Below are 16610 nucleotides of genomic sequence, written 5' to 3'. Positions count from 1 at the left end.
CCAAAAAAAGTTTTAGATAAGGTAAAAGCCCTACTACTTGCTTAAACTTCACTTAAATTCCCCAAAACATCAAAAAGAAGCCAGCGCATTTTTCAGCAGTGAAATGAATCGATTTCCAAACTCATACAACAAATCAACACACCAAACAGGTACTTTCAACATTTGTTGCTATCTTTTTGTAACGGCAATAAAAATTCGTCAGTCAAGAAATTAATTACCCTTGAAAAAGGAGCAAGCTATACACTGACACTCACTCACTGATTCTCATTCAGCTGAGGGCCTAAGCACTTCACGCACATTTGAAAGTCAATTTTTTTTACAGCGCTTATGCACTAAATGCTTTTTCACACACCAAAACAAAAAGAAAGAGCTTTGAAAGAAAACGAGTATTAAAAACATTAGAAATCAAACATATGGTACCGATTCTTGCCGCTCTCACTCTCACGAGTCTTAACGAGTTAGACACTTTTTCTAAACGCTGAATGCTGCGTTTGCATTTCGTTGCGTTTCGCAGGCATTAGCGCAAATCACACACTCATGTGTTTGGTTTGTATTTGTGTGTCTGTGTGGTTGATGTGTAGGCGTGCCGTGGCGACCTGTAGCAAATGAGTTAAAGGACGAAAAAAAGGAGTTTACCAGTCGCTGTCGCACAAATGGGACACCCACTAAATGGGTCTGCATGTTTGCGAGAGTAAAGGGGTAGCGCTTAGTCCAAACAATATATGCCACTATGAAAATACACGAGTGTGTGTGTGTGTGTGTGTCGCAACACCCCTATTAATTCTTTTTTGCTGCTGCTCGTACATGTTTGACAACTCAATTTATTGGCGTGTACCATGGACGCACTTAATTAACTGTGACAATCAATTTTGTACGCAACTTATGTTCGATTTCAGTGCAAGCGCACACAAATATAAATATGTGATTATAGATGCATATAAAAACAAATGGCAGATTGGAATAGGTGTTTCTATATATTTTTTGACGATTGTAGCAGTTTTATATAAAAAAGTGTTTGCAGTTGAAGAAATTAATTGCGAATTATCGGTGATTTTTCCTCGCATGAGATTTTTTAAAAATATTATCACTTTACTATGATTAAAGAAATTAATTGCGAATTCTCGCTTATTTTTTGTCGTATGATATTTTTTAAAACTTTTACAAATTTTTTCGCATGTGATTTTTTAAAACTGCTATTTTTAGTTTTTTCTTTAATTTTCAATTCTTCTTTAATGGACTCACCTGCTTTGTTACCGAATCGATAAGTCGCACAAATATATCTTGCTCCTGACGTGCACCTGTTTAAATTGAGATAAAGGGAGTGTAAATGATTATTACTTTCATAAAAATATACAAATAAATATTTTTTTAAAGAAATTGCTAAAAATTATAGTACTTGATGATTGTTAAGTATACAATACTATCAGTTAATTGAAGGTAGACAAAACATAAGAAACTTCATAATGCTACTACTAATAAGAATATATACCATAAATTAGACATCGAAAAAAAAACAAGAAAACCCGTTCACAGCGGCTGCATCAAAGCTATAATAACCTTCACAGATGCATTTTTTATAGCGTAAAAGTGTATAAAAAAATGTATATTGTTTTAGAACGATCAGTTTGTATGGCAGCTATATGCTATAGTGGTTCGATCTGAACTATTTGTTGGAAAATTGTACCATGACTTTGGAAAATAATCTATGCCAAATTTCGTGAAGATATCTTGTCAAATAAAAAAGTTTTCCATACAAGCACTTGATTCCGATCGTTGAGTTTGTATGACAGCTATATGTTATAGTGTTCCGATAACGCCGGTTCCGACAAATGAGCAGTTTCTTCGGAAAAAAAGACTGAGAGAGTAGTTCGACAAAAATACAGACAGACCAGGACGCCAAAAGAGTGATATTGCACAACTTTACTTCATGCAATAAATGTTTCTTTTGTCTTTATATAAATTATATACAGAGCTGGAATAGTGGCTCTCAGAAATCTCTTGCAAAAGTCCCGATGATGCCAAAATTCATACAGAAAATTTTAATTAAGTAAACACAACCTCTTCTAATATAATTATATAATATACAACTCAAAATATTTGTAGCTTGTATTATATGATTTATAGAAATTTAATACTGTAAATAACTCACCATTCGCATAGAGTAACTGCAGCCGATATTGTATGCCATTATTTGTTTTTGTCGCATCCGATTCTGAGTCCTTCTCGATAAAACCAATAAATGCCGTACGTTCGATTTCAATCGGTTGACCGGCGCGATCATATAACGCAATGACGAAGTGGAAAAAATTTGATTTACGTAAATTACTCGGCGGCTGTTTCTCGAAGTGAGCGCGACCAATGCCCAAACTGGAAGAAGAGAAAGAGAAAAAAATGACTTAAATGAAAAATGGAGCTTTAAATTCATTAAAAAAAATTAATTTCATGAAAGGTTTTTAGTTTTAAGGTTTGAAAAAATGTTAAATAATATATTTAAATTATTAAATCTTCGCTGCAACACATATATTTAAAAGCTTTACCAAAAAGCAACAAACAGAAATGTGTTATACCAAAACGTAGCATACCTTTACGCGCCCACATTAAATATTTTATTAGATTAGGGTTTAATAATCAAATCCCTCATGCAAAATTCATCAAGAAGTAAAATACAGTAGGTATTTCTTTAAAAAAATGTCATTAACAAGGTGTGTTCTAGCAATTATCAATACAAGTCCTCGTAGAACAGGTATGAGTTAGTTATATGCATAAGTCACTGTGAACGTACCGCCTTATCAGACGATCAAGTAATCGACATTTAGATATCTGAAGCAACTCCGCTTGCTCATGTCATAAATTATGTCAAATTAATTGGTATGGACTGTGTCACTAATGACAGGCGACAAGCGCGAGAAGTAGAAATAAATGTTTAATACGGTGTTTTAGAAAAGTATTGAAACGAAAAAAACAATATAAGGGAAAATAAGTGAATGCGGGTTAACTTGTATACTATTTGTCATACCAAGCACACTATAACTGTAATTTATAATGAAAAAATGTAATTTAAGCAAAAGTTGTAAACAGTGTGTTACAAAATTATAGGTACAAAAAAAAAATGTTTTTTAATGAAAAAATTCTCACAAATTTTGCAATTTTATTGGTCAAATTTATTTTTGAAGTAAATAATAATATAATAATTACATAAATTCTTAAATTATTTGAAGTGGATATGATGCTAACAAAAATATATTTTATATTTTTATTTATACTCTGAATAGGTTATGATTAGTATGCCACGAAGTTTATAAAATCGAGAAGGAAACGTCAGAGACCATACAAAGTATATACATATGCATATACCTGTACAATAAGTGATCAGCGTGACGAGCAAAGCCAATTTAGCCATGTCTGTCAGTTTGTCAGTTTGTCAGACCGCCTTTTATAATCCCTCAGTTTTTGAGATATCGATCTGAAATTTTGCGAACTTTTTTTTTCTTCAAGTAGCTTCTTATTTCTCGGAACCGCAGATATCGGTCCACTACAGGATATAGTTGCCAAACAAACTGAACGATCAAAATCAAGTCCTTATATGTAAAACGTCTTTAGTTGACAAGATATCTTCAGCAAATTTGGTACAGTTTACTATCTCAGACAACGCTACAAACTCCGGAAAAATTGTTGAGATCAGACCACAACAGGATATGTATATTGTAGCTACCAGACACATCGAACGACCAAAATAAAGTTCTTATATGAAAAATTTTTTTATTTGAAAAGATATCTTCACGAAATTTGGCATAGATTATGGGTTTAGACAATGTTATAATCTTCGAATATTTTGTTCATATCGGACCACTATGGCGTATAGCTGCTATACAAACTGACCGATCCAACTCAAGTACTTATATGAAAAACTTGTTTATTTGACAAGACATTTTCACGAAATTTGGTACTGTTTACTGTCTGAAGCAACACTTTAATCTCCGCGGAAAAATATTTGATCGGATCGCTATAGCGTATAGCTGTAGCTAAGATGTGTTCCTATTTTTACTACGAAGACATTTAAGAGTCCATAACTCCAATAATATAATATATAGGTAGTACTCAAATATTTATATTCACATGTGTATATTATGCGTATATATATATATTTGTACATATGTAAATGTGTTTATGCATACATATTTGTTATGTTCGACTATTTATGTGCGGTGTCCATGTCAAACAGACATGATAATTGCAATGAGTGCTGGCGCATATGTTAAATGTCAACAACTTGCTGGCACAAACATACAAACACACACATACCCACATACATACCTATGTCTATGTGTAAAAATAAATATTTTCAGTATTTGATAAGCGTATAGATCGGATGGATGGCAGCGTCAGCGTACTAGTACTACAAAAATGACCTTATGGGCTTGTAAACGCCTTCATAAAACAAAAACAACAAAAAAGTGGTAGAAAACAACTGCAACACATAGACTACAATTTTCCATGCCAAAGGATATCGTTGAAGTCACAGCTACTCATTTGGTTATGAGGGATACACATATTTACAAATTTATATGTGTGTGTGTACAAATATCTGCATAAGTATGTGTGTATGAATATAAAAGTAAAGGTAGGTTTTTGTCATATTTTTGCGAGTAGTCTTTAATCACACAAATATACATATGTACATACATACATATAAATAATACACATACATAGAAAAGTAGTTATACTCCCCCCTCGCGCATTGCAAACAATTTAATTTAGAAAATGCCGTTTTTATCAGATTTTGTTATTTATTCATGGAAAATTGCACTAACGTAATACCGTTAGTTTCATTCATTTTTTTTTTTAATTTTAATTTTTCTACGACATGTTGCGGTTATTATTAAATAGTTGCATGACAAAATGCAAAATTACAGTCACTCCTTCTCGGACACACATACACACATATGCATTTACCATATTTGTATATCTACATATGCATATGTAAACGAAAGGTATGCGAACGCTTTGTAATGAAGTAATGAAATTTGTTATTTAGCAGCTGACAAAGGAATGCCAGTGTTTGGCAAATAGCAGGTAAGTGGCGAATATTTGAAACAAAGACAATTTTAATTTAATATTACTACAAAATGTGAAAAATTAATTGAAATAAAAATATGATAATTTTAATTTTGGATAAAAATCCACAAAAAAAATATATAAATATATTTCAAAAAAAATATATAAATATATTTCAAAAAAAAATATTAATATTGTATATATAAATATTACGAAAAAATGTTTTTTTATTAAATTTACAAAAAATAATTAATTTTAATAAAAATATTATTAATATTGTATAAATAAAAAAATTAAATATTTTTTTAAATATTAACTATTTTCCATGCTAATCATTAATTAAAAACAACGGCTAGAAAATAAAAACTAACATTATTTACCAGAGAGATATGTATAATAAAGTAAAAAATATTACTTTTTAAAATTTTTACTTTAAAAAATACAATTTTGAAATTTTTAAACAAATTATGCTATAGAAGAATGAAAAGAACAATAGAAATTTAAAAAGTGTAACAACAGTTGAATTCAAAACCAAATAGTATTACTGGAAATACAAGAATAATGCAATTTCGCAACAAATAACTAAAGAAAATACAACAACAAACAATTTTTCATACAAAGTGTCATTGAAAATAAGCAATAAAAATTAAAACTATAAACAAAATATTAAAGAAAATGCAAGATAAAGCTGTTTTGCTGATAAATAGGTAAAGTTGGCATTTTAAAAATACAAAAACAATTATACAATATGCTATTAAAAAATGATGATTTTACAACAATAATCTCAAATTTTAAACAACAACGAATTTTTTTAAAGGAAATACTTAAAATAAAACTAAATATACATATGCATGTATGGTAAGTGCTTAACACGAAATTTTTGGGTAATAGTTAAATTTAAAAAAATATTAATAAAACAAAAAAATAATTAACTACCGCTACGCCGAAGCTATAATACCCGTCCCGGCTGCATTTCTTATAGCATAAAAGAATATAAGAAGATCTTTATCTTGATTTTAATCGGACAGTTTGTATGTCAGCTATATGCTTTAATAGTACAATCTAAACAATTTCTCTGGAGATTTTACTGCTGCTTTAGATAATAATTCATGCCAAATTTCGTGAAAATATCTTGCCAAGTACAAAAGTTTTCTATAAAAAGGTTGGATTTTGATCAAATAGTTTGCTTGACAGCTACATGTTAGAGAAGTCCGATCTTAACCATTTCGGAGGGGGTGGCGTTTCCTCATATAGTAAACTGTTCTTTATGTACCCAGTTCAACGAATACAAAATAATTTTAAACTTTACAAAAATAAATAAGGAACTTTTTTAAAGTAAATCTATAATAACATATGTGAAAAATAATTAAAGCCGATTTATTTTAATTTGATTTTGCCCAAATTTAACAAAAGATAACCCAATTGGAGAGCACAGTATGAAAGACATAACCTCAAAGTACCTTTGAATTGAATTATTAATTTCATTTTTGCTTTTTATTTAATTCAGTCCAAGCTTTTACTCAAAATCATAAAAGTGATTTTCAATTGAAATTTGTAGGCCTAAGTATGAAAATGAAAACATAACCTCAAATAAGGGTTTTAATTTAATGTTTAATTTTACAATATTTATTTCGTGTTTGTTTTTTCATAAAAATTTCTTCTTTTCCTTAAAAACATAAATTTAAAGAACTCAAAGTATATATCAGTAGCATCTTATAGAAAAAACTCCATATTTAAAGGCAATATATACAAATACTTCTTCGCACTTTGCAACATGCTGCACATCGCTTCAAGCCAGCGCTGCATGTTGCTTGCTGCCGCTTGCGCTCGTTCGCCACAATATCTTTCAGTCAATAAATTCACCAATGCAATTGCTTATGCAATCGCATATGTTGGAGCAATAAAATGCATTACATGCGACCATATAAATATAACGGTATATATGTATGTAGAGGCATATTACTGAGCGAATGCCGTGCGCCGTTGCAGCCACTTTGTCAGCAGAATAAATGTAAAATAAAATGCCTGCCGACTATCGATTTTACATAATAAATCAACTGAAGTTTTACACATTTTTATGATTTACGAGCATACACTCATATACATACACACACATATGCATGCGCATATATGTTATATGTGGTTGGACGTGGAATAAAGGTCAGAAATTAGCCAGCAAATGAGTAGCTGTGAGCACTTATGGCAGGCGGAGAGGCTTTTGTTTGTGTTGCTGCCTTTTTGTAAGCGGCCAATTAAATTCAAAGTATGCATTGTAATTGCCACGAAGTGTGAGGTGGACAGAAATGAGACATTGTATAGGTGCTCCTCCGCTCAAATGTGTGTGTGTGTATGTATATAAAAACTGACAAAGTTGAATTTCATATTTATTTGACTAGCTAGAATATTGTTTTTTTTTAAAACTATGGATGCATTACTTTTATAGTCGGTCTCCTAAGCCAAATAACTGAATATGTATGTACATACATGCTCGTACATATGTAAGTCTTTTGTACATGAATAACATTAAATTGTAAAATATGATATTATTGGATCTCCAAGCGTTGAACTCTAGAAGCTATGATGGAAAGAGGAGAGTGAGAGAGAAGAAGTGGAGAAGAGAAGAAGAGGGGTGGAGAGGAGGGGAATGTATGTACAAATGTACTTGTTGTACCAAACATATATAATATATATTAATAAGTAGTTTAGAAATTGGAAGAAAATCAATATTTTACAGTAGATTTACAACTTTTATTGAACGAAAATTTTGAAACAAATGCAAAAATGTTTAAAAAAGATTCAAAAATTATAAAAAAATATGTTATTATTTTTTAAGTTTTAAAATGAATTTTAGTGTAATATTTTATATAACATATTAAGAAAAAAATCGAATACATATTTTAAATAAATAACCAAAATTGCAATATTTTTGGTGGTAGTATCTATAAGTTCGTATAAGAACTTTTTAGCAAATTTTCACGGGAAAAAATTTTTCATAAGTATGACCCTCCGAAACGCATATTTTTTACTTAAGTTAAAAAATAAAGAGTTTAGGAACAATGATTTTTAAAATTGAATAGTGAAAAGGGGAAATAAAATTTTTTTTGGATATTAAGACATTTTCTCAAGAAAAATCGTGATTCAATCATAGATATAAGGTTTTATTGATAGCCCAAAAACAACAATTTGTTAAATTCACAATATCAAAATCAGCCGTTTTGTTTAGTTTCTATGATTCAAAAACTAATTTTTAAAAGAATTCAAACATTGAAAATGTGTTTTTTGAGTGATAACTAAATACGAATAGAATGTAAGTGACACAAAATCATTAAAATGTAATTGAAATCTTATATAATTGAATCATGATGAAAAGGGGGAAATAAAAAAATATCTTTGAAAATTAAGAAATTTTCTCAAGCTACGGAAATAAAGAAAATTGGTGTGCTTGTGAGCTGAGTCGATTTAGTCATGTTCCTCTGAATATACGAGAACTAGTCGCTCAGTTTTTGAGACATCGATCTGAAAATTTGCACACCTGCTTTTCTTCAAAATAAATTGCTCATTTGTCGGAACCACCGATATTGGACAACTATAGCATATAGCTGCCATACAAACCGAACGATCGGAATCCAGTGCTTGTATGAAAAACTTTGTTATTTGACAAGAGATCTTCACGAAATTTGGAGTAGATTTTTATCAGCTACAAGCTACGAAGATATTGTTGTATTAAATCGGACTACTATAGCAGATAGCTGCCATACAAACTGATTGATTAAATTCAAGATAAAAATCTTTCTACACCCTTTTTTGTTCTAAGAAATGAAGGGCATTGCAGCTGAAGTTAACTTTTTTTCTTGTTTTTTTATTTCATTGCATAAATTATTTTAATTTTTTATCGCAACATATTTAATTATATTCACTTTCAAATATTTTATAATATTTTATTATTTTCTTTGCAGCAATTAAACCGATTGCAAATTTTTGCCTCCGGTGTTTGTTGAAAAAATAGCATTTACAGCTAATATTTTAATATATAGTATATAGTACAGAATTAAAATAGCCTTTGTTTCACGCTGCACAATAAAAATATTTTTATCTAAAATTATTGCTATTGTTTGATATGATTTATGTATATGTGCGCAAAAAACTCATATATAAACAATTATATATATATATACGTATTACAAGGTATATATATTTTGAGGCATGTGCATTCAGATTATATTTATATATAGTAATTAGTGTGGTTTTTATCTGTTAATATTTCAGCACATGGCTCCGTTTGAGTTTTTTTTATTTTTGGTTCACTCTTTGCTTTGTGAGTATGCAAAAACATTTACTAGACGAAAATGTTGACACAAAAAATTCTATATTGAAATTGCTTCATATACAAGTATATGTATGTATATGTATGCCTACGTAAATGTTATATGTACATACATATTGTATATGAATATTATGAGGTACGAAAGAAACTTGTAGTCTTTCTAATAACGATAACAGTCAAAATATATATTAAAAATTATTTTCTGTAAATTTGCTTTTTAAAATTCACTTAATTTGACTGCACTGGATCTATAATACTCTTCACAGGCGCACTTCTTGTAACATAAAAGGGTATAAAAAACTAAATCACGATTTTGTTCGTTCAGTTTGTATGACAGCTATATGCTTTAGTAGTCCGATCCAAACTATTTCTTCGGAGATTGTAGCGATGATTTAGGCAAAAATGTCTGCCAAATTTTGTGAGAATATCTCGTTAATTAAAAAAGTTTTTCATATAAAAACTTGATTTTGATCCTTCAGTTTGTATGGCAGCTATATGCTATAGTGGTCCGATATCGACAATTCCAACAAATGAGCAGTTTCTTAGGGAGCAAAAAAAGTGTACAAAATTTCAGATTGATATCTCGAAAAGTGAGATACTAGTACGCGTGTATACAAAGTGAGAGACAGTGCAGATAAAATTAAGATTTAAATTTTTATTAATATACCATATACATATGTATGCATGTAATCAAAAATGTAACTTTACGTAAATATTTACATACTTTGGTATTTTATGTACACATATATTTAGGTATATAACTTTCTATGTGTACATGCATACGTATAAACTCAACAGCTGCCCCCAAATTTTGGCGTTATTTTCTTTGTTTACGCGCATTTGCGAGCGAAAAAGCAAAGTTCACTTATATTTATCTAGTAGAAATATATAGATTGCATACATACATACAGAATAAAAACATGCATAAAAACACGCACACATGCACACATTTTCAAGCATAAACACGCGTAATTTGCCAATTTTGACGCTGAATTTTTAAAAATTTTTTGCACGGCAGCGAATTTTTTTATTACACACCTTTTTCGCATTTTTATATTATTTTTGTCACTTCTTAGTTTAAAATTTCCACACTGTTACGCTTTTCCAAAAAAATATATGTATATGTATGCAAGTGTATATCTACCTCAACGCCTTGTCTTGATTGTGATTTGCCGTCGCCAAATATAAAAGTCCCGCTGTCATCTTCTTCAAACGCTCACAACAACTACTACTGCTAGTTGGAATGCCACAGGCACTCACACGCGCATTTTCGCTTTCACTAACAACTTCGTAAACGGGAATTTGGACGCTATTTTTTCTCGCTGGTGGAAACATCACTCGCTTCAAGCATCTCAATGAAAACTAAGCAAATAAAAAAGCTTTCGCAGGACAAACAAATAAAATCCCTTTACTTGACAAACAAACACAGAAATAATATACAAAAAACACACACACAACGAGAGACGTACACACGCACACTGAGAAACGCATGCAAAATTCGTAAGAAAGCCGTTAGAAGAGGCAATAAGCTGGCGGAGAACGCGCTTACAGGCAGGTATGCAGTAAAAAAGGAAGCCAAAGTGAAAGTGAAAATAACAAGAACACACTAAACATAACGTAAACAAGAAAAAAACGTTAACTTCGATTACACCGAAACTAGAATACCCTTCACAAATAAAAAGGTTTCCATGCAAGAACTTGATTTTGATCAGTCAGTTTGTATTGCAACTACAAGCTACATACAGTGGTTCGATTTGAGCAATTTATTCGGAGGTTGTAGAGTTGGCTTGGAATACAATCTATGCCAAATTTCTATGAGTTTGTATGACAGCTATATCTTGTAGTGGTCCGATATCGGCGGTTCCGAGAAATGAGCAGCTTCTTGGGGAGAAAAGGACATGTGCAGAAACGTGGCAAACTTACGCTGTTCAGGGTATAAATATAATAACAATAACAACAACAATAAACACAAATAAATAAACTGCGGAACGAAATGTAGCTTTTGAGTCAAACGGCAAAGGACTTCATTACGGAATGCATATACACAATGAGATGCCCAAACACACACACACACACACACACAAGCATGCAAAAGCACATATACATACAAACATATAGCCAAACAAAGAGAATGCGTAAAGTAAACAGTTAATATACATAAGCTTGTGATATCTAACTTAACAAGCGACAGCAGAGCAGATAATTTGGAGTAGTCGTAGCGGAGGCCCATACTCCTTGAGCGGAGTGTCAACAGCCAGCAAGCCGGCTACAGAAAAAGAAAATGGGGGTTGAAAGTTGGCGCGAAAAGTCCCGCAAATGATTGCCAAGTGCGTCGGAAAAGCATTTTTGGAATCTGCATGAGTTTAAAATGAATAAATTTCCGCATAATTTTGAGTGTCTAAATGAGTGTATTTTTGAGTTTTTCGTTGCGAATGCTTAAGTTAAAATTAATCAATTTCGCTGAGAATTTTGGGTGCTGTTTTGAGTGGAGTTTTTTTTTTATTTGAGTGAGTGTGTTTTGAGTGAAATAGCTGAGTGCTTTCACTTTTTGAGTTTCTGTTAAATAAAATAAGCTTTGACGCTGCAAAAGCTACCAAATACATACAAACACACGCATTTGAGTGTTGAGTGCCTTTCTACCGGCGGCTTGCAAAAGAACGCCAACTAATGTTGCCTTGTTTCTACAACTTTTTCAACAACGTTCTGTTGCTTTTTTGGCTACTACGAGCAAAAAAGTAAAGCGCAATAAAATACAGCGACAGCACGTGGTTCCATGGGGTCACATGTGAATGCGCGTTTGCACCCGTGTGTGTGTGTGTAGCGCTATAATTTTTCGGGGGAGACTTTTGCGAGACGTTTCGCATTACAAATTCCCAACGGTAAAGGGTGGCATGCAGCCGCAGTGGCGCAGTTAGTTAGCAATCTCGTGGGGGACGCAAGGGCGCCAGTTTTGTGCGTAGCTCAGGGTTGCTCTCCTTTAACTGGCAATATGGCAGCTGTGCGTGTATGTGTGATTGTGGGTGATGGCGTACACGACAGGTAAACAAATTACGCGCATTTCGTAGAGTTCACTGCCACCATTTGCTGGTTTGTTTGCCGCTTCTTAATGTCGCACAGGCGCTCAGCTGGTAAGCGAAGGTTGCTTTGTTTTGATGTTGGATTTTGTATAAGAGCGTAGGCACAAATGTTTGTATGAAGTAAGTGAACGTGTGAATTACTAATCAAGGCAATAGAAGCGCTTATAAATTAAGTTAAAATTAATGTGGAAAAATGTCGGAATTTTTTGATTAGAAAGTTTTTTTTATTAACTATTTGTTCCCGATAAATTTCTAGCATGTATTTAATTATTATCCTAGAAGTAAAAATATACTCTAGATGTTATATTAAATGTGCATATCGATACATTTTTTTTTTTTTGTATATATTTTTTTCTAAAAAAATAAATAAATTTGTTTTCCATAATTTTTACACTTTTATGTTTATAATATGTCGGCTAGTCCCTCAGTTGTTGAGATATGGATCTGAGATTATGCACACGTCTCTCGTTCTCTCCAAGAAACTGCTCATTTGTCAAGTAATCAAGTCCTTGTATGGAAAACTTTTTTATTTGACAAATTATCTGCACAAAATTTGGCATGGGTTATTAACCAAGAAAAGGCTACAATCTTGGAACCGCTTATCGAACCATTTTATCAACTCTATCTTCAAAAAAAAAATTGTATATAACTTTTATTATATCTATATGACCTATCTTGATTTTCGTTTGTTTACGTTTTATTATATTATTTATTTAATTTAAAAACTGCTAAAAAAAAGTTCAACTAAATCGAAAATGTTTACATTTAAAAATAATTATTTTATTATTATTATTAGTGTTGTTATTACATCAACATAAAAATGTTAATATAATTTTTAATATCCAATTGACAAATCGATTTAATGAAGAAAATTTTGTTAAAAAAATTTAAATACAAATACTTTTTCACATTTTTTTGATAAGTTTTTTTAGATTACTTTTTTAAACGTTTTTCAAAGTAATTTTTTATGTTATTTTAATTAACTTGATGTTTAATTTAATTATTGGAAATAAAAAATGTATTTATTAATTTTGTTAAGTTATTTAATTTTATTAAATTTTTTTACCGTATTAAATTGCTTTTACTTCAATTTAAAGAAATCAAAAGAATATTTTTTTGAAATTAAATTCTTTAATAATAATATTTTTGTTAAATTAAGCTACTTTTAAAATATGTAAAAAAAATTTTTTTATTAATTTAATTTAATTATTAGAAAATAAAAATTTGTTTAATAATTTTGATGATTTGTTTAATTTTCGAAACCATTTTATCAGTAATTTATATATAACAAAAACTTTTTTAAATTTATTTCAATTGTAATTAATTTAGTTTTAATAAAAATTATTTTAATAAATTTGAAAATTTTAAATTAAAATTTTTGGAAGAAAATTTGTTTGCTGTTTTTAATTAATTAGCATTTTAATTTAATGATTGGTAATGAAAAATTAGTTTGATAAGCTCGTTAATTTTTGAGGAAATTTTGTAAACCGTTGCAGAGCAATTTTCCGTTATTAAATTTAATTTTAATTTAATTACTAAAAATAAAAAATGTGATTAATACTTCTTTAATAGTTTTGTAATTAATTTGAATTTTAATTATATTATTGTTGGTAAAAATTATTATAATTGCTTTGAAAATTTTAAATTCGAATTTTGAGAAATAATTTTTTTTTTTGTAATTTTGAATATTTTGTTTTCAAATTTGCCATATAAAAAATTAATTTAATAATTCTTAAAATTTTATATTAATTTTTAATTATTTAGATTGTGATATAATTATTTAAAAAAATACTCAAATCCAAACAACTTTAACAATTTTCACGTTAAAAGTTACATAATTATGTTATAATCTATATTAGCTATAAAAATATTAAATTTACATTTTTACAAGTGAGATTTTATAAAATTTTATATGTCTGGAAAAAAAAACAAAAATTAAGTAAAAGAATAAAATAAAATTAAACGAAAAATTAAAATTACAAACAGTTTTTAAAGTCCACTGCAAAAATTTTTGCATTTTGATTTCTTTTAGTTGAAACTAATTTTTTGCAAATTATTTTTAATTGAACATAAAAAAATATTTCCATTAATTATCAGGGATTTAAAATATATATTCTCAAATATAAAGAATATAATCCATACAATTTTATGATTTAAGAGTCATAAACTTTATAAAAATACCGTAAACTTCAAGCAATATCAATTTTCCCATTTTAAAACAAAAGAGGATCACTCGCACTTACTTAGTCTGATCGATGACCGGCTGCATCCAGGCGCGCGCACCCAACGGCTCCTCTTTCAGCGACGTCATGGGACCGCGCGGCTGATTCATATCCGCTGCGGTCGGTGGTAGACCGAACATCAGGCCGCTGGCCGAACGTGGACCCGTCGACGGATAGAGTTTGCGGCCCCATTCCAGCTCGAGCGTGGGCCATGGTGTGGCCGAGCTGAAGCCCGGTACTGGTTCGTCGGAACGCAGCTTGAAGCCGTCACAAGCACGAAGGGGATGTGAAAAAGAGCAAATTGTTGGTGCGGGAGGAGGCGACGGCGATATGGTGTCTAAAACTGAGCGTGCGGTACACCCGATTTATGTAGTTTCTGAGTTATGCGGATTATTTTGTAGGCTTATTTTAGCATTAAAATAACAACAACAGCAACCGATAATTTGTTTACAACACGCGCTTCAATTTCAAGGTAACTGTTTGCAGTTCAACCACAGTTATATTACAGTTATGACTTTCGACTTATTAACACTTGGTCCCCTAGGGCACTACGTCACGCGCGTCAAAATTTTTTATTCAATATTATTAAAAATAAAATCACACGAGCACTTGCAAAGCGTACGCATACTTTTCTGCCGCACTGTCACTATCACCCAACAACAAACACTTGTCTACACTGTCAATCAATTGGTCAGTCGCACGCTCACCGCTGACGCATATGCAAATTCCTCGAATGATGCTGGAAAATTTTTCAATATCGAATGAGATTTGACAACGGCGCTGATTTGTGCCGAAAATTTCATTGACGCTTGACGGGTAGCACTAAAACCCACTGAGAATTCGATATTTTCCCCCGGTTCTGTGAGGGCACAATAACAATAACAACAAAAATTGTAACGAAACAATTCAGCTTTTGAGCTGGCGCTGTGTGTTTTTCGACTCAAATATGTGTGGCACTAACTCTCTTGCCTAAAGTTCTTGCGACAGCTATACCGTCCCGAGTGGCTGTTAAACCCCAACTGAATCCCGCAGTGTGATGTTATGACCGGCAATGCTGCCACTGCTGCTGCTACGGCCACTGCGGCGCGCACAATACCAACGCACGACTAGCTCGGCACAACGCAACGCGACACAGCAGCGAACCAACGAGCCAACCAGCCAGCCAACGCCTCGGCCCGGTCACAATGCGACGCAGCAGACGACAGCAACGAGGCAACGAATCACCATTGGCGAGGGTTCAGGCACAGTGCTGCTCAACACAGCACAGCACAGCAATAACAATAAGCGCATGGGAGTGTGCTAACGGTTCGATCGATGAGATTGTTTGTGTGTGTGAAGGCACCACTGTTGGAAGTGCTAAGTAAGTGCTATAACAAAAGCAATGGTGGTGCAGTGGCAGCAGTGTTTTTCAGCAGTTCTTGTTGTTGTGGACGCACAGCGGCGAAGGCAGAGCTAAAGAGTCGATAGCGTAGTTTGGTGTTGTTGGCGGCAGAGCAGCCCCTCGAACTGCTTTGAAATTGGTATTGTTGTTGTTGTTGTTGCAAGTGAACAGCCAACCAACCACCAGCGACTTGGCTTCGACAACAACAACAATTTAGTGGTTATATGTCAGCAACAACAACAGCTGAGTGTTGATATGCCAACAACTCAGTGGTTGCCTGTCTGCAACAACAACAGCTGAGTGGAGCAACAACAGTGCACGGCAAAGAAATTATAATAAAAGCGTGTCAATTAGGGAAAAAGAATTAAAAGGAATAAAAATTACAATAAAAAAGTAAAAAAAGAAGCATTTTAGAAGACCTAACCTATCACTAGTGGCGCTGCGCTGAGCAGGCGCATCGGCGCACGGCACACGAGACGCCAAATTGCTGTCGGTAGACGAATTCGCCAGCTACGAGTAGGTGCACTAAACGTTCGTCAGTGGAATAACAA

The 16610-nt window shown here is 31.9% G+C and overlaps 1 protein-coding gene across 12 annotated transcripts in view; it reads right to left on the bottom strand.

The window, feature by feature from the left end:
* The window catches only part of kn (EBF transcription factor knot), a 154202-nt gene that overhangs the window by 64876 nt on the left and 72716 nt on the right, over window positions 1-16610 (bottom strand). For 3 of the 12 annotated variants that reach the window (XM_070108312.1, XM_036375540.2, XM_070108313.1), the window contains exons 1-3: window positions 10524-10761; window positions 2150-2367; window positions 1243-1298 (exon numbers count right to left, since the gene is read on the bottom strand). In XM_070108312.1, the coding sequence (XP_069964413.1) occupies window positions 1243-1298; window positions 2150-2367; window positions 10524-10714 (465 nt within the window). In that variant the 5' untranslated portion in view covers window positions 10715-10761. Of the gene's footprint in view, window positions 1-1242; window positions 1299-2149; window positions 2368-10523; window positions 10771-14699; window positions 15039-16610 lie in introns of those variants that run through there. The other 9 variants (XM_070108319.1, XM_070108314.1, XM_070108310.1 and 6 more) reach the window with 9 other exon arrangements.

The sequence above is a fragment of the Bactrocera oleae genome, chromosome 4 (genome assembly GCF_042242935.1).
Source record: "Bactrocera oleae isolate idBacOlea1 chromosome 4, idBacOlea1, whole genome shotgun sequence".
Taxonomy (NCBI): Eukaryota; Metazoa; Arthropoda; class Insecta; order Diptera; family Tephritidae; genus Bactrocera; species Bactrocera oleae.
The sequence above is the reverse complement of the archived record's forward strand: the minus strand, read 5'-3'. Positions and strand labels throughout refer to the sequence as shown.